This window comes from Notamacropus eugenii, chromosome 3, assembly GCF_028372415.1.
Source record: "Notamacropus eugenii isolate mMacEug1 chromosome 3, mMacEug1.pri_v2, whole genome shotgun sequence".
NCBI classification, from domain to species: Eukaryota; Metazoa; Chordata; class Mammalia; order Diprotodontia; family Macropodidae; genus Notamacropus; species Notamacropus eugenii.
The window spans coordinates 388,318,987-388,338,185 of record NC_092874.1 but is presented as its reverse complement, the minus strand read 5'-3'; the positions used below and the strand labels follow the sequence as shown (position 1 = coordinate 388,338,185).

At 42.1% G+C, this 19,199-nt stretch overlaps 1 protein-coding gene across 2 annotated transcripts in view; it reads right to left on the bottom strand.

The window, feature by feature from the left end:
* Positions 1–7,736: 7,736 nt before the first annotated feature.
* The window catches only part of MICALL2 (MICAL like 2), a 62,128-nt gene continuing 50,665 nt past the window's right edge, over positions 7,737–19,199 (bottom strand). For both annotated transcript variants that reach the window (XM_072597744.1, XM_072597745.1), the window contains exons 11-18: positions 18,659–18,796; positions 18,020–18,084; positions 17,494–17,617; positions 16,588–16,678; positions 16,207–16,280; positions 14,668–14,782; positions 12,905–12,951; positions 7,737–8,193 (exon numbers count right to left, since the gene is read on the bottom strand). In XM_072597744.1, coding sequence (XP_072453845.1) covers positions 8,102–8,193; positions 12,905–12,951; positions 14,668–14,782; positions 16,207–16,280; positions 16,588–16,678; positions 17,494–17,617; positions 18,020–18,084; positions 18,659–18,796 — 746 coding nt within the window. In that variant the 3' untranslated portion in view covers positions 7,737–8,101. The remainder of the gene's footprint in view (positions 8,194–12,904; positions 12,952–14,667; positions 14,783–16,206; positions 16,281–16,587; positions 16,679–17,493; positions 17,618–18,019; positions 18,085–18,658; positions 18,797–19,199) is intronic.

Sequence of the window (19,199 nt, the reverse complement as noted above, 5' to 3'; positions counted from 1 at the left end):
GTCCTCGACATCCCCATGTTGTCTGTAATTTTGATGGCTTCTAAGATCTCTTCCAACTTGAACTCTACGACTTTCAGATTTCCCTGGCTAAGTCCAGCTCATGCTGCTGGCTCCCTTTGGCATACGTCTCTGTACTTAATGCATTTGTTGTTGGTCAGTCCTTTGGGCTAGTAAGAATCCAAGCTGGGCCGGATGTGTAAAACAGGATCACAGATTTAGAGATAAAAGGGATTTTTGAGGTCACGGAGTCCACCCCTCTCATTTTACACATGAGAATATTAAGAAAATAGAGATTAAGTGACTAGCCAAGTGTTACACAGGTCGTAAGTATCTGATACAGGATTTGAACTCAGGTCTTTTTGACTCTGGGGCAGCTAGTGGAATAGTAGATAGAGTTTAAGACCTGGAGTCAAAAATGTTCATCTTCCTTGAGTTCAAATCTGACCTCAGACGCTTACTAGCTATATGATCCTGGTCAAGTCACTGAACCCTGTTTGTCTCAGTCTCCTCATCTGTAAAATGAGCTGGAGAAGTAAATGTCAAACCACTCTAATATCTTTGCTACGAAAACCCCAAAGGGGATCACAAAGAGTTAGACAGGACTGAACAACTACAATTCTGGACTCTAGTTCCAGTGTTCCAACCTCTATACTTTCTAGCTGCCTCCCAGTGGCAATTCCAACTGGATTCAATTCCAACACTCTTTCTAGCACCTCATCGTGTTTCTGAGTCTCCGCAATGCTACTTTTTTCCTCAGAATGAATCCTGAAAGTAATGGGTATACATCCCAGCCTGTCCCCTAAAGTACAAAACTGGCTTGCCCAAGGGCATACCAAGAATAAATAGTAGAGACAAGTCTTGAACCCAGATCTTTTCATTCCAAAACCAGTATGCTTCCCTGGCATTCTAATAGGAAGAACCCCTCTTAGTCTGGGAACTGCACAGTCTCCTAGCTGATAACAGAGCAGGTAACAGTAGCTTCATGACAGATGGAACCTCTGTCTTAAATGGAGTCAAACAGGGCTGTGTCCTAGCAAAGCAGTCCTCCTTTTTTTATTATTAACAATTCAGTACTAGTATTAGAACAACTGATGCATGTCCTCCTGCTATAACAAACCAGAAGACAAGAATCCTCCTTTATGCTGATGAAATGACTTTATTGTCTTAAATTAGGAGTGATTTTAAGAAGCAGCTGGAAATGCTATCCCTATCAGAATAACAATTTGCTACTTGGGTTTCCAAGTAGCAAATTATTATTCTGGCTAGAATAGTCAACAGATTTACAGCTACCAACACTATCACAGATAATAATAACCAACATCCCTAACATTTGTATAATGTTCATTGTAGTTTCTTAAAGTACTTTCAAATACATTATCTTATCCATTCCTTAGCACCTTGACCAGTGGGTTGTTGTGGATTCAGTCCATGTCCAATTCTTCATGACCTCATGGATCATGGGCTTCTCTTGGCAAAAATATTGGAGTGGTTTGCCACTTCTACCAGTGGAAAAAGTCCAACACAGGTTAGGTGGGTTAGGGAAGATTTTTCTGTGCCCACCTGAGATGAGAAAACTGAAGCTTGGAGAGATTCAACAATTTGACTGAGGTCACACAGCCAGTAGGTGACAAGCTGAGGATTATAAAGATCATAGGATTTATAACTGGGGGGACCATTTCTCTAGCCCAACCTGCTCATTTTTACAAATGAGGAAACTGAGGCCCAGAGAAGTCAAATGTTTTTCCCCCAGGTCCCAAAGAAGCAAAGTCAGATTCAAAATTAGGCTGTTTCAACTCAACATGACTGTTTCAACTCAAGGTTTTCTGACTTCCATTAATTACACTGCACCTATATTGTACACTGCACTGGAGAGGCATTTGCATGAACCAAACCTGTGATTTCATTGGTACAGGGAATTCAGGGTGAGGAATAGGGGACTCTATCAATGGACATCAGCAATTGTTTTGCAAATTATAGTTTGAAAGAGTTGCCTGGGGGCATTGATGGGTTTAAGTGACTTACCTAAGGTCAGAGGCAAACCTTGGTTCTGAAGCTGGTTAGCTATCCACTACACTACACTGCATGACTAGCTTCTCATGGGTTTACCAGGATGCCTCTTTCTTCTTAAAATAAAAGTGATTACCAGAGGCTGTCCATCCAGAGCCACAATGAGGCAGTCAACTGGTATTCAAGCTAAAGTTGTCCCTTCCATGTTATTCTGGGGAGAACTTTAAAGACTCAGTCTCAATACTTAAGAAAAGTCAAACCTCTTTCCTAAAAAAACAAACAAAAACTCCAGTGTTGATTCCATGCATGCCCCCATACTGATCATGGCCAGGATGTTCTATCCAGGTGAAAATAGAAGTCTGGCTTTTTAACTTTCACAATTAAACTTTCACAAAATCAACTTTGCCAACCCTCACACCTGTTCTAGGGAACTTTATGGCATTCCATTTAGCCAAAACTACAGGCTGTAGAGTCAGTCATAAAATTGTCATGCTTGGGAGGAGACTTAGACTTTCTCACCTAGGAAAGGCAAGGGAGGGGGTTACAGTGGAAAGTACAATGGACAGATGAAGGGTTGCACTACAGCCTGCAAATCTCCCAAATGCAGCTAGAACCAGATTAAAATATAATTGGGAAGTATTTAGCAAAGTTAAGAACAATATAATAGAATTGTTGTTGTTAATAAAGAATAATAAATGTATTGTTATTATTATAACATGATATAACATAACATGACAGCATAACATGACATAACATGACATGACACTTGACATGACATAACATCATAACATAATGTAAATATGACATCACATGGCACAATGACACAACATAGCAAAATATGGCATGACATGACATCACATGACACAAATAGCATAACATAATGTAACATAGTATAACATGACATAGCATAGCATAACAATTTGTAACTTGCATAACATAGTATAACATAACAGCAGAATATATATAACATATCATATGACATAGAACATGACATAGCATAATATAACAAAATGATATAACAACATGGCATGACATACAACATGACAACATGCCATGACATTGACATGACATAATATGATAAAACGTGATATGATGCAATATGCCATATAACACTATGACAATATTACACAACATGATGTGACATGATGTGACAGACATGACATGGACATGGACATTATATAACATAACAGGATGTGGCATGACACAGCACATGATTATATGATATAACATGACATAGAATGACATGACATGGCATGCAATACAACATGACATGATAAGGCATAACATAACATTAAAAGATAGTATAACATAACATGACAACATGGCATGGGCATGATATGGCACAACATACATGACATGGCATGTAACACCATGACCACATGGCATGACATTACACAACACCCATAACATCATGTGGTTTGCTATAACATGGCATGTGACATAACATGATGTGACATTGTGATATGACATGACATGGCACGTAATATATTGCATGATAAGACATAATATAACATTAAAAGATAGTATGACATGGAATTATGACATATATGGCATGACATGACAATATGACATAATATGACATAGGATGTATAACATGACGTGTAACACCATGATGTGGCATGGAATTGCATGTTATAACATGACACATGACACATTACAAGGAATGGTATAATATGACAAAACATAGTATGACATAACATGACATAACACAACATAGATTTATTATTAATAAAGAACAATAAAAGTTATTATTGATCTCCTTCTCCCTCTTCATTTGCTCAGTCATTCAGTCACGTCCAGTTCTTTGTGATCCTGTGTACCATAGCACGACAGGCCCTTCAGATCTGAAGGGCCCATCTTCCCAGGTAATATTTTTTGGCATTTTAATACTGTCCACTGGGTTTTCTTGGCAGAGACACTGAGGTAGTCTATCAGTTCCTTTTCCAGGGCATCCCCTCTTGTCTGAGCTCTCCACTATGACCTGCCCATTTTGGGTAACCCTGCATGGCACAGCTCACAGTTTCACTGAGCCACATAAGCCCCTCCACTATGACAAGGCAGTGATCCAGGAGGGGACAAGAGAACATTGATAATGTTAATATGAACATAGATAATGTTAACATAAGGCAGCTAGGTGGCCCAATGGATAGAGCACTGGGCTGGGAGTCAGGAAGACCTACGTTCACATCTGGCCTCAGACATTTAATACCTATGCCACCCTGGACAAGTCATGTAACCCTGTTTGCCTGTTTCCTCATTTGTAAAATGAGCTGGAGAAGAAAATTGCAAACCATTCCAGTATCTTTGACAGGAAAACCCCAAATGGGGTTATGAAGAGTGAGAACTGAAACAGCTAAACAATAACAAAGTTATTATGTGGTTCTTTAAGTAAATATGTAGCCTACAGTGATCCTTCTATATGATTTGGTGGTCACCCCTCTATTTAAGTTTGACAACACTGCACTGGATGACAAATCATGACCTCAGAGAACTAAGGAGTCTGACTGGATAGAGAGATAGTGGACTACAGGGGTGTGGCATGGCGTGCATTGTCAGACAGCTAACGTGCCTCCACTCTGTTTGTTGTTTGTGTTACAAAGGAATCATGGTAAGAAATATAAAGCACTGGTATCAATGAGAGCCTTGAATATTCTTACCCATTGTCACACAGAGACAGTAACTTTGTTCAGTTGTTTTTCAGTTGTGTCCTACTCTTCTCGACCCCATTTGGGGTTTTCTTGGCAAAAATGTTGGAGTAGTTCATCATTTCCTTCTCCAGATCATTTCACAGATGAGAAATGTAAGGCAAACAGGGTTAAGTGACTTGCCCAGGGTCCCACAGCTAGTATCTAAGGTCGGATTTGAACCCAGGGTGAGGAGTCTGGGTGATTCCAGGTCTGGTGCTACATCTACTGCACCACCTAGCTGCCCCACCATTGGCAAGGTTGGATGTCAAATCCAGGGCTCCTAACCCCAATCCAATGCTCGTTGCACTCTGGCACCCTGTTCATTAGCACTCCGGGGATATCAGACAAGACAAGCTCTTTGAGAGCTTTGTTTTGGATTGGATTGTGAACTGACCAGCCTAACATCTGCCCAGATTTCATGGAAGACAGGACAGCAGCAACAACAGCGGTAGCATTTACACAGCATTTTAAGGTTTGCTAATCATCTTACATGTTATATTCTTTGATCTTACAACAACCCTGGGAGGGAGATGTTATTCTTATGTCCACTTTACAAATGAGGAAATTGAGGCCAAGAGAATTTAAATAACCACGAAAATGATAACTAGCATTTATAGCAACAATAACTATAATGCTAATAGTGTATTAAGGTTTACAAATCACTGTATATACTATATATATATATATATATATATACACACATTTGTGTGCATACATATGTATATGTATATGTATATAGATAATAGCATCTCCCATCCAGGGTTATTGTGAGGATCAAAGGAGATTTTACATACATGTATATGTATATATGTTTATACACACATATGTGTATATATGTGTATACATGTGTGTTATTAATTTATTAGTAAATATTAAAATTATACTCTCATATTTCAAATTCATTTAAAATATATACTTTTAAAATAAATTATGCATAATACATATATACATATATGTATATAAAATCTCCTTTGATCCTCACAAGAATTCCAGGTGGTAGGTGCTATTATCCACATTTTACATGTGAGGAAACAGAGACAGAGAAGCACAGACAGAAAAAACCACAGGGACAGAAAGAGGCATAAAGACAGAGACACAAGCAGAAACAGAGACAATGACACAAAAAGACAGAGACAGAAACAGAGACACATAGACTGAGGGACAGAGAAAGAGATAGACAGGCATCTAGTTTGGGGTCAGTTTACTTTATCGAGGCCGTACAGGACATCACTAAAACCATGAAGGTTTGGCCTTGACTGGCCCTAGAGTTTGTGTCTTTGTACGCAGCTGACCCAGGGAACAGATTACAAGAGCGCTGCCAGTATTTTTCCATCCCACCTTCCTTTGGTTTACAGAATACCTCCCCTATGAAGTGTGATTTGGGCTGGGTCAGGGTTGGGTTAGTGTGCAGCAGGCCCCATACATGGCCCTTTGATATCAGTGGGGCCCACAGCATACCTTAAAATGCAGGAAACTGGGCCTTAGAACTGGCTGGAAACGGAATAGGGCTGTTAATTTCTATTGTGGTAGTGAAAATCATGCTGGACTTAGGGTTGGAGGAACTAGGTTCCAATGCTAATAATGCTACTTATTGGGTGACCTTTGTCACTGAATCTCTTTGGGACTCAGTTTGTCATCTGTAAAATGGGAAGGAATTTGCACCAGGTTGCCACAAAGGTTCCCTCCAGCTCTATAATTGTGATCCATTATGGTTTATGAACTGTTTTATCATTTAATAAATATTTCTAGCCTTAAGTTTCTTGTCCAGTCCCTTGACATTAGAACCCTAGAGATGACTAGCTGGTCCACCAGATACTCTTCATTTTACAGGTGAGGAAACTGAGGCCAAGTGACTTGTTCAAGGTCAGACAGTTATGTAGCAAAGCCAAGTTCTCTGATTCCAAATCCAGCACTCTTAATATCCCACCTCTCTGTCTCCCCCTATTCTATCTAGACCACCAAAAGAAATCAAAACCTCTGAATTATAGGACGTCTGAACCTCCCCAGAAATGTCTTCCTGGAGTAGCGATGGAATGGAAGGGGTGTGAGTAGCATCTCCATCTTTTGTGAAGTCAGAGCAGTAGAGTCTTATTGTTAGCTCTTGTCCCTTCGACATGAACCCAGTCAAATTTGCCCTCGGATATGCTTACCCCAATGGACACATTTGCCTGCTCTCTCCCTTCTGAAAACGAAATGAATGTAACCGTTATTCCCCTTTCCTCCCAAGTTGGCAGGAACTCTGAGAGCTGAATTTCCATCCCAGCTGCCATAATCAACTCATTTCAGGTGCCTAGGAGATTCAGTTCCCTTTAGATGGACCCTGCTCTGTTTTCTCCAAGGATTTTCTGTTCTGAGTTTCATCTCTAAGCAGCTTCCAAGTCTTCCTGGAAGACAGGGCATAAATCTTAAACAAATTAACTAATCTTGCAGGGGGTGGAGGATGGAACAGTAGGAACAACTTGGTGAGTTCTATAACCCTGCTGCCTCAGTGCCTCATTCCTCGGCAACAAGGTGAAGGTAAATACCAGCATGGCTAAAAACAGTTGTTCTCCTGGAGAGACCTCAGGGACTGTAACTAGACCCTAGAACCCTCCTCCCTCCAAACAGTGCTACTTACTGCTACCATGGGAATCTGATAGCTTTCTGTTTTAACCTCACATTTCTACGATGCTTTCCCAAATGTTTTCTGATATTTCCGAAACACCTTCACATATATTATGCAATGTGCCTCACTTGATCATTACACTAACTCCCAATTCTCTAATATCCCACCTCTCTGTCTCCCCCTACTCTATCCAGGCCACCAAAAGAAATCAAACCCTCTGAACTATAGGCTCTCCAGACCTCCCCAGAAATGCCTTCCCTGACTAGGTCCCATAAAAACTTAGGAGCAGACAGATTTTAATAGCATTAAGGTATTAGAACCCAAATCTTCTGATTCATAAGTTTCATCCTGAATTAGCAATTGCCTAGAAGTCATGGGAGCGGCAGGGCAAGAAAGGGCAGGAAAGGATGGAGACAGAGAAAAAAGAGGAAGCTGGATTTGGATCAGTTGATTTTTATTACGATGATGCCATATGAGACCTCACTTACAGGCAAGAGGGTCTGCCCTTCTCTTGCCTTGGAGTCTCTGCTTCTACTGAAAGGCCAGGAGGCCTCTGCCTCCCCAGAGTGAACTGGTCACAGGGCCTCCCCTCCTAAGAAGTCAGGACTATCTGTCCCTCAGTCACTTCCATCCCATTGTGGGAGGTGAAGAGCTTGTCACCCTCTGACAAGTCTGGATTCCACACTGCCTCTTGTCTTTTCCATCCTAGGGGGTGGGTGAGGCTGGGGATAGACAGAGTTGGGTGATGGAGGCGCCGAATCACCCCATCTGCTTTGGCTGGGTCCTTGGAGAGCCAGAGCCATCACTCTGATGTTTTACTCTTATTCTTTTGCTTCCAAATCTTGGATAAACGAGACTTGGACTTCTTCTTTTCTGCACCCTCCTTTTGGAGGTCTAGAAGGGAAAGAGGGAAAACGTAGTTGAGTCGTTGGCCAGGCAGACCCTCACCTACCCAGAGCAGAAAGGCACAAAGTAGGAAACTAAACATATGCCCATTTAACAGGATATGAGTCCAATGTACTCATTTTATAGATGAAGAAGGAGAATTGAGGTCTAAACCGGGGACATCAGAGTCATACAGATAGTGGAAGTAGGATGTAAACCTAAGTCCTCTGTCCTCAAATCTAGTATTCCTTGCCTTAAGTTTTCCAGCCTCTAAACCTCTGCTTATACCATTTTCTCCAACTCTTTCCTCATCTATAAAATGGGGATAATAGCACCAGTTCTCAAAATTGTTGTGAGGATGAAAGAAGACAAGAGTGCAGTGTCTGGCACATAGCAAGCTCTATATAAATATTTTCCTAGGAAGCAGTCAGAGTTAAGTGACTTGCCCAGGGTCACAAAGCTAATAAGGGCTATTAATTATTAATTTTAAATTATCCAAATCCTTAAAGCTCAGGTTTTTTTTTTAATCTTCCATAAGGTCTTTTCCCCTGATTATCCCAATTCTTTATCTCTCTCTATAATAGCTACCAAATCCATACATTCAGGTTTTTTTATATCCTGGCTAATGTGATTGGTTTTCTTTTCATGTTAGACTAGTTTTACACCCATAAGTGGACTATAATCAACTTCAGGGTTGGGATTTTAACTTTCATTTGTCTGTCTTTGTCTGTATTTCCCCACAGAGCCTAACAGGACCTTGAGGCCACAGTGAACGCTCACACATTTGATATGACTCTCTACCTTTTCCTCTTTCATACTCTCTCCTCTCAAGGTTTATATGACACTGCTTGCTATCTCCTGGTTCTATTCCTATGTTTCTGATCATGTCTTCTTTTTCAGTTTCCTCTGATGGCCCTTCATCCATTTCACTCTCCCCAACCTTTGGTGCCCCCCAAATTTCTATCCTAGATCCTCTTCTCTTCTCCCTCTATAGTCTTTATTGGTAACCACATCAGCATCCATGGGTTTAACTGTCATGTCTATGCAGATGACTCCCAAATCCATAAATCCAGCCCCAGTCTCTTCCCTGAGTTTCAACCCCACATTATAAACTACATATTGGACATTTCAAATTGGGTGTCCTGGAGACACTATATTTCACCACATAATTGTCACACCCTGTTGGGTTTTTTTTTTTGATCCAAAAAAATTTTTTATAACCTTTCCTCATGTAATAATTCTGTTGCCTTCAAAGGTAAACAGAGCACCAATGTATTCCCCAGTGGCATATGCATACACATTTATCTCTCGTGCATTGCAAGCTGTGAACCTAGAATTCTCAGTGCAAACACATTGTCAGTATTCAATTTTAATGTATATTCACAAGTATTCCACGCATCCTAATCTTGCACCAAAGACAGCTTAGTAATAAATTAATTTTAAGTAATAGCGGCACAGTTTTTAAAAGCTTCACATAATGGTTGCACCCCACTTTTTTTGCAAAAAAAAGAATTTGGCACAGAATCTTCAGTGATGATGCTGTGAAGTATGGCATGTTAAACTCAAAATATCGAAAACAACTCTGGCATCATCTTCTGCATGGAGCCTCTCCTGGTCCCCCTCAACCGAGAGTACCCTCCCTCCCAAACTACCTTAGATATGTTTGTATTTATTCATTTGTGTTCTGCATATTTTTATACATATTTATTGTCTCCTCCATTAAAATGTAAGCTACTGGAGGGTAGAGATCGTTCCATTCTCTGTACTTATATCCCCAGTACCTGGCACAGTGATGTCACGTTCAGTTGTTTAATTGTTTTTCAGTCATATCTGACTTTTCCTGACCCCGTCTAGGGTTTTCTTGGCAGAAATAATGGAGTATTACTCCATTTACTCCATTTACTCCAAATTTAATAATTTACCATTTCCTTCTCCAGCTCATTTTACAGATGAGGAAACTGAGGCAAATATGGTGAAGTGACTTGCCTAGGGTCGCACAACTAGTAAGTGTCTGAGGTTAGATTTGAACTTAGGAAGATGAGCCTTCCTGACTCCAGGCCTAGAGCCTTATCCAACGTTCTACCTACCTATTTTTCTAATGCAATTAGGAGGTCTTTGTGACCCACAAAGAGTCTGTGAATTCAATACTGTAATAGATCTGGAAACGATAAATAGAGAAGTAACTCTTTGAAAGCTATCCTAATTCAGACTAGGAATGTACAAAGAGAAAAGATAGCCTCTATAATCTCTTCATAATAAGATCTTTACTGATGGAACTCTAAATTATTTTGTTACAATTACTAAGATGCTGAATTCGATCTGAGGCCACAGAAAAGAAAAAAGAATATGTAGTGGGTGTTTAATAAGTACTTGTTGATTGATCGGTTGATTGATTTGCTGATTAGCTGATTTGGTTTTCTTAGTGGTTAGAGGGCTGTATCAGCAAGGCTAAAGTCAATTTGGATGCAGATGTTGGCTGGTTAGCTTCTGCTTCTGAGCCTTCACCAGCCCTAATCTAAGCAAATGATCCATTAAGTAAACCAGGGAAGACAAAAAATGGTGACCTATAGCTGAACCAAGACGGCAGATCAAGGGGAAGGCACAACCAACACCCTAGTGCCCTTGATCTCCTTCCTTGCTATTTTCTCTAACAGGTTGTTCTCATCAATACCCACCCACCCCCTACCCCCCCCCTTTCCCTCTCCCTCCTTTGCTCCCTTCTTCCCTCTCTCCCTCTCTCACTGTATCTTCTGTCTCCTTGTCTGCTGCCTTCCTTAAAGGCAGCTTCCATCCTTAAAACACCCTCACTAGAGTCTACCATGACCATCAACTATCATCCTGTATCTCTTCCTGTACCCCTCCCTCACTCAAAACAAAGTCAAGTGCAAGTCATGTCATTATTCCTCTGATGGCATGGTCTTCTTCAGCAACCAAGGATGAATACAAACACAAACACACACACACACACATACACACACACACACACACACATCTCTTCCTGAAAATTCTCTTAGAAAAAGTATCTACCCTAAGGGCTTCCATGTTCTCTTCTAAACCCTCTGATAGCTAACTTCCAACCTCATCATTCAAGTGAAACTGATTTCTCCAAAGTTAAGAATGATCTCTTAATTGCCAGATCTAATAGCCTCCTCTCTAGCTTAACCCTTCTTCTGTATTCAACACTGTTATCTCCCTGTATTCATGAATACTTTCTCCTCTCTGTGTTATAGATGATAACTCTCTTTGTTGGTTGTTTTCTCCTGTCTCGCTGTTTAGCTGGGTCTTCATCTGTGTCGTGCCTTCTAACCATGAGAGTCCCTCAATATTCCATCCTGGGCCTTCCTCTCTTTTCTCTTTAGGCTCTCTTACTTGCTGATCTCATCAGCTTCTATGAGTTCAATTATCATTTCCATGAAGATATTTCCTAGATCTATTTATCCACCCCTAGTTTCCATCCTGACCTCAAGTCCCACATCACCAACTGTCCATTGGTCATTTCAAATTGATTGTCCCATAGACATCTCAAAATCAACATATACAAAACAGAACTTATCATCTTTCCTTCAAAACCTGCCCCCCTTATGTACTTCCTTATTACTGTCAAGAGGACCACCATGTCATCAGTCACCCTGATTCTCAACCTTGATGATACCATCTTCAACTCCTCTCTCTTATTCACCCCACAAATCCAATCAGCCACCATTTTCTTTCTTCTCAATATCTCTCACATACATGTCCTTCTTACCACTCTATAGACACCACCCTGAGTCAGCTTCTCATCGACTCTTGCCTAGACTATTGCAATATTCCTTCTAATTGGGTCTCTGTGCCTCAAGTCTCTGTTCCAATCTCTCCTCCACTCAGCAGCCAGAGTAATTGTCCTAAAGTGTAGGGCTGACCATGTTACCCGCCCTGCTCAATAAGCTCTCCCAGCAATCTGTTACCTACAGAATCAATTATAAAGTACTTCGTTTCATATTTAACATTCTTTACAACCTGGTCATTTCCTACCTTTCCAATCTTCTATTTTACTCCCCTCTGCACTATCTGCCATACAGCCATACTGGTTTTCTTGATGTTTCTCAGATATGACATTCCATCCCCTTTATTCCAGATCTTTGCATTGGCTGTTCCCCATTTCTAGAATGTTCTCTCCCAACTTCAGACTCTTAGAATCCTTGATTTCCTTTAAGACTTAGCCCAAGTATGGCCTCCTCCAGATCATTCTTAATACCTCCTCCCCAGCTGCTAATGACATCCCTTCTAAGGGTTCTTTCCATCTACTCAGTCTTGGTCTCATATGGTGATTTATATATGTAGTTTTCCTCATTAGAATCTAAGTTCCTTGAAGGCAGGGGCTATTTTTACTTTTTCTTTGTATTTCTAGCATTTAACACAAAATAAGTACTTAATAAATTCTTGTTGACTGAATGACTGATAAAAGACCATCATCTTGGACAAGGAAGTGGCATAAGACATTTGAATTTCATCAATACTCCCATGGTTCATCTTGACTAACTTACCCATCCTGATGACTGCTTCAGACTTCATTTTTTCCCACCCCCTAATTTGAAGTGACATTCTTAGTGGACTTTAAAATGGCCTCTGATTCACTACCTCCCCAATAACCTCAATCTTTTTCCAAGAGGACTCTGCCCTCAGGCCTTGATGACTGTCTTCCTTCATAAGGGTAGGATGGTCTTAAGCATATATAGTTTACCTAGTTTCTGGATCATGTCCTGGATCACTTGGTCCTCTTCCTGCTCCCTGAAAAGAGAAAGAAATGAGTTTACAAGGGCAGGTAAAGGTCAATAGACAGGTTCCTACAATATCCCCACGTCTGGACATAGCTCTGACACACAGAAGCCCTGTATAAGACTCCACTATAACCAAGGAGGTGACTAGTCATATGCCCCTGCCAAGCCCACTGGACATCTGATGCCAGCTCTAGCCTTGGCATCTACAACTACTAGGAGAAGCCCTGGGCTGGATGATTAGAATTGGTTAACTATACTTGTCAGTTTTAAAAAGATAAAAGGAAATTAAACCAAAACAAACAGGAAACACAGACATACACACATAAAAACCCTTCCAACAATGCATTTACTGGCAGAAGAAACTAGAAACTCACAAATGACCCCCTTGGCCATTCTAACAGAGGTCGGGGGCCAAGTGGTGCATTTTCCTCACAGTTAGTGCAAATCGGCTGATGTATTAGCTGACTATGTTTTTAAAGGAGTCTATGGAGAAATATTAAAACCAGAAGAAAAAAATCTCACCAAATTAACCTCTCACCCCAGATTCTCCCCTCCCCTTTCCCAGGAGACAAGGAAGTAGAATCCAGCAAAAACAGGGCTTCCTATTTTACAAAGAGACATGGAGAGCCCTTCTTCATGGTGGGGAGTGGGAGGGGAGGGAGGGCGAGGTGGTAGGAGGAGGGGAAACCTTGGGAAGAGGCTGAGAAAACAAGATAATCTACCCAGAAGAATGATTCCCTGTCCACACACTACCCTGTCCCCCACCCCAGACAGGCCTGGCTCCTTCAAACAAGTAGTTTTTCTCAATCCCTTTCCCGTGGCCTGTCTATGGGTCTGGTTCTGTCATCCTCCCAGTTACCAAGGCTAGAAGCCTGGAAATCTATCAATGTGGCTCCTCCACAACTGATCAGTCACAGAGTCCTATCCTTTTCTTCTTTTTCAGCATCTGTCAGCTGCATCCTTTCTCCCCCATTATTTGCGATTGGCTCCTAGCCCTCACTTCCCTGCACCTGAATTAGTCTTGCAATAATAGCCTTTAGACTGGCTTGTTACTTTTAATCCATCTTGCACCTTGCCATCAGTTCATCTTCTCTGGCTTCCTTGATGTCAGTCATCTGCTCAAAAGCATGCAAAGGCTCCCTATTACTCTTCAGTTCAATCTAGCACTGTCCATTTGTATAATGTGGTCTAGATATCTATAACTATATATATGAATACATACATATGTGTGTATACATATATGTGTATATGTGTGTATTGATATATGTTGATACTGGCAAGCTTTAAAGATTGCTTATTCACCTGCATGTCCTAATGTGTTCTGAGGAAGACAAGGTTTAAACATCAGTGGTGTCACTTCTTACACCTAGCTTTGTTACCATGGCTAAGTCAATTAACCTCTCCACCCCAGTTTCTTCATCTGTATAACGGGAATATTGAATTTAGTATTTGCTTCACAGAGATTTTAGGAACAGATGAAATAATGTAGATAAAAGGGGTTGGCATGAAGTAGTGGAAAGACCACTGACAACTTCAAGCAACACTTCTGACACTCAGGAAGACCTGCATTCAAATCCAGCCACAGACTCTTACAAGCCAGGGGAGCCAAGACAAGTCACTTAACCCATCTACCTCAGTTTCCTCCACTATAAAGAAGATTGTCCAAGTCTCCCCTTTTTCGTTCCCATCCCCCTCCCACAAGCCACCTCACCGGCCACATCCTAACCTGATCCGATCCTCATCCAGACAGTCCACAATATCACTGCGATCATTCACCGTGTTCACATACTGCTCCAGAAGCTCCTGCTCCCTTTTCTTCTCCTTTAGCGTCTTCAATGACTCTGTAGGTTTAAGAACAGCACTGGTCCAGCCTGCCCTGCCTTACCCTGGGTTTCCCAAGATGAGCAAGCTGTTACTTATCAAGTGGTTAGTCCCTACTTCTCCTGCAGGTGGCAGCATCTCTTCTTCTGATGGTAGCATGGATGCCAGGTAACTGGGAGTCCATGACCAGACTGCCTTCCAAAGCCAGGGAATCCTATAATCTTGAGAGTTGTAAGGGACCCCAAAGGCCATCTAATTCAACCTCTATTGTTGGCAAGATTAAGACCTCTTGAATCATGAGCTGAGGGTATTTTAAATGCTTTCAGCTAAGTAGCAGAGACCTCAGAATGGTGTAAAGGAAAGAGCTCAGGATAAGTCAATGGGCTGTCTGTCTAGGCTCAGCTTCCTCATCTATAAAATAACAGGGTTTTGGATACAGACTTAGGCCTGATAGAAGAAAGAACTTTCTAAAATTAAAGTGATCCTAATTGGAATGTGCCATCCCTAGAGCTACTGGGTTCTCCCTTACTGAAGATCTTCTGGCAGACCCTGGAATAATGGGAATATTGAACATAGTATTTCCTTCACAGAGATTTTAAGGATCAGATGAAATAATGTAGATAAAAGGGGTTGGCATGAAGTAGTGGAAAGACCACTGACCATTTCAAACAACACTTCTAACATTCAGGAAGACCTGCGTTCAAATTCAGCCACAGACTCTTACTAGCCATGAGAGCCAGGACAAGTCACTTAACCCATCTACCTCAGTTTCCTCAACTGGAATAATAATAAAGTGGATTGTCCAAGTCTGGGATTGTCCAAGTCTTCCCTTTTTTGTTCCCATCCCCTTCCCATCAGCCACCTCACCGTGAACTACTTCTCACTGGACACTGGAAATTGGTCTCTTATTCAGTTGGTTAGGGATAATTAGATGATCTTTGGGGTCCCTTATAACTCTCACGGAGTGGAGAACCTGCAGCCTCGAGGCTACATGTTTGGATTCAATCAAGAGACCACACTTGAGGACCTAGAAGGTCACAGTTAGCCTCCAGGCTGCAGGTTCCCTACCCTTGCATCTAAGATGTTGTGATTTTCAATTCCCTTCCAACTGTATATTCTCTGATTCTATGAATTTGATATTGTCTTTTTTAAATTGTTTTTTAATGCATTGCAGTCTCATTTTTTAATCACCTTCACTTCTAGATATCTCCCTTACCTACTGAGATAACCATACCTTGTAACCAAAAAAAAAAAAAAAAAGACAGTTCGGTAAAACCAACCAGCACGTCAACTGATCTGACGGCATGTGCATTATTTCCCACCTCTATGATTCTAAGAGGATCCTTCCAGCAATGATTCCAGGATTTCACCCCAGGAGCAGGTATCTTTCTCTCTTTCTCTACATGGGGTGAGGGGAGGCTAAAAAGCCTGGTCACCTACTTACCTGGTTTGTCCAACAAGCGGCGAAGTTCACCAGCAATATCCAGCTGCATCTCCTCCAGACGCTGCTCCTTGGCCCTAGGAAAATCCCACAAAGAAGCAGGTTCCATAACTGAGCTCAGAGTGACCTGGGCCTTACCTTTCCCACCCAACTCCGAGTTAAGGACAACAGGGGATGCTGTTCTCTCACTGTTAAAAAATGTCTTCCCCAACAACAGCCCCTCTCTTTCAGAAGGGGAGTCTGGGGCAGGGGAGGTCCCCTGCTCAATCTCTAACCCCAAGGGCATGGAGGAGCAAGCAAAGGGTTATGTGTCCCCCCTCCAGCTCACATCAGCCATGGGGTGGAGGTGGGGAGTAGGGGACTAAGGATGCAAGTCACACTCACTTGTACATCAGCTCTGACTCCTGTCTCAATAGCAGCTGTTTCTCATGAATAAGTTTGAACCATTCTACCATGAGGGCATCTTCAGATTCATCTAGACAACAAAGAGGGAGCATAGGTAGTCTTAGACCGACAGAGTCTGGGGTACCTTGAATAACAGAGGTGACCAGGCAGGACCCCACTGGGAACTGGGTGCAGGCAAGGCACTGTTCCCTGTCTACCACTGCCTCAAATAAGGTGAATCTCAATTGAAAACTGTTATTCTGCACACCTATCTAAAACCAGATGCCTAAACCCCTGGGGCTTAGGGTTCCTGCCTTGGTGTAGTGTACAGGTAATGCAGCTTAGACCTCTCTGTCAAAGCGGCTTCTTCTAACCCATCTTGTCTAGTGATGCTTTAAAGTTTCTGAGAAGCAGAAGCCCCTCCCCATGCCCAAATGTTTCTTTCCCTCAAGGGAAAGAATGAGAATTGAGCACCAGCAGATGGAACCTGAGATGCAAATTGCCAGAAACTGAAGCAGAGGATATGTTTCAAGGTCCAAGGCAAGGTTGGGGAGAGGGAGACTAAGCAAGGGTACCTAGAATAGCAAACATTGGCCCCCAAACCATAAAGAGTAATCCCAGATAGAGTTAAATGAGAGATTAGAACCTGACTCCCGGGTCACAAGTTACAACAAGGTAATTCAGAGAAGGTATGGGTCAAAATGCCAGGCCTGTGGTCAGCCTAATATTGAAAAACTGAGCCTCCCTTCTCGCTACTCTTCATAGGAAGAGTAACTGGGTCTGTCCACTTCTCAGCTGGTAGGAGTGGTAAGCAGGTAGCTCCATCCAAGGAAACATACCTAGCAACAGCCCATCCCTGACCCGACTCTCTTCCCACTGGAGCCTAGAGCCCTTCTGCTAACTTACCTCCCTCAGCTTCCCGAAGCTTTTTCTCTAGGTCTATGCCTTTCAGTTCTAAAAAGTCCAGCTCTCTCTCAATGTCCTGAATCCTCTTCTGGATCTCTTCCTCTGACACATAGTCAGGGTGGAGCTAAGGGGCAAAAACAGAGAGGAGAAAGGCAATTACAGGGAGAGATGGCATGGCATAATTAGACTTGGAAACAGGAAGATCTTGGTTCAGATCCTGCCTCTGACACTTGCTCACTGAATGAGCCAGAGGAAGCCTCAGTTTAGATTGGACTTCACAGTCTATAAAGTGCTTTCCAGTTCTAACTCTGTGATCCTATGACCGTCCCCTCCCCCACCCCCAGATAATTTAATTTATCACAGCTTTATAAGTACCAACTATGTGCCCTCCCTTAATTCCCAAGCCCAGTTCTTTCCCTACAGTGATGGTTCCTTCCATTTGCCCTTCATGATCCTTCTCTCTCCTGGCCATCCCTTCCCCCAACCTCCCAATTCCCTTGCTAACTATTTCTCTTTTCAAACACACCTTGACTGGAGATTTGACCTCCTTGTTCAGTGAGATGGAGAAGCTTGGTGGATTGCAGGGCCTTTCTATAAAGGAAACAAAACCCACCAAAACCTTCAATAAAGTGATACTTGGCTTCTATCACTCCCTCTCCTTACTTTCCATGACTGTACCCCATGCCTGGAATTCTCTCCCTCCTTATCTATATCTCCTGACTTCTCTGGCTCCCTTCAACTCCCAGTGAAAACCATCCAAAACTCACAGGGTTCAAATAGCCCCACCTGGTAGACTGGATCACATTCATTCCCCTCCCCCCCTTCCCTTAATCACTTATTTACTCAACCAATCCCTCAGGCCCTGACTGCAATCTCTAATGTTCCTTATATAGAGTCTGAGCTTTTGTATAGGGTGAGCAAACAGGACCACAAAAATACCCTCAGGGGAATGTCGTAAGGTTTCCATGCCTACAAACATTAAATGACTCATGAAATTTTCCCTTACTCTTTGGGTTATTTCTCCTAGGGAAAAACCAAAGGGGTAAGGGGGAGAAGGAAGGAAAAGCATTAGGAAGATTGGGAAAGGGGAATGGAGGGAGGAAGGGTGGTATCCGCCTGAAGGAGCTCGGATCCCCAGTACAGGCAGGGAAAGCCTCAAGTTGACCTGGCTTGTGTTGCCGAGTGGGTTTCTCTGGAGGGATAGACTGTTCCAACTTCTGATCAGGCTTCATCCAGCTGTCAGAAACATCCAGGTCCGAGGGTATCAAGAGTTTCTTCCGGCCTGTTGGTAAAGCACTTGAAGCTATATGGGGAAAGAAGACACAGGGAGTGATGAGGGCCAGGTGGATTTTTGTTCTGTTTAGGGTCATATCATCCTCAACCCCGATTTCCAAAGCAAATCTTAATCCACAGCATCAAATGTACATCATCCTTCATTCCTCAACTACACAGATTTTTTTTTTTATCTGATTCTCTTAGCTGTAATTATCAGTTCCCCCCAAACCTAAATCACGGACTCCTAGGAGTGGAGTTGGAAAGAACTCTGAACCCCAAGATTTAGGGTTTGCTGAACTGGATAGAATCTTTTTCAGTAGTGGGGGTGGATTTGCATTTAACCATCCATACTCTCACCTAGTCTCCCTACCCCCAAGGTAAGTCTGCTTACAGCAGACATCAGGAGAACTTTGTTGTAAAAATCAGTCAGG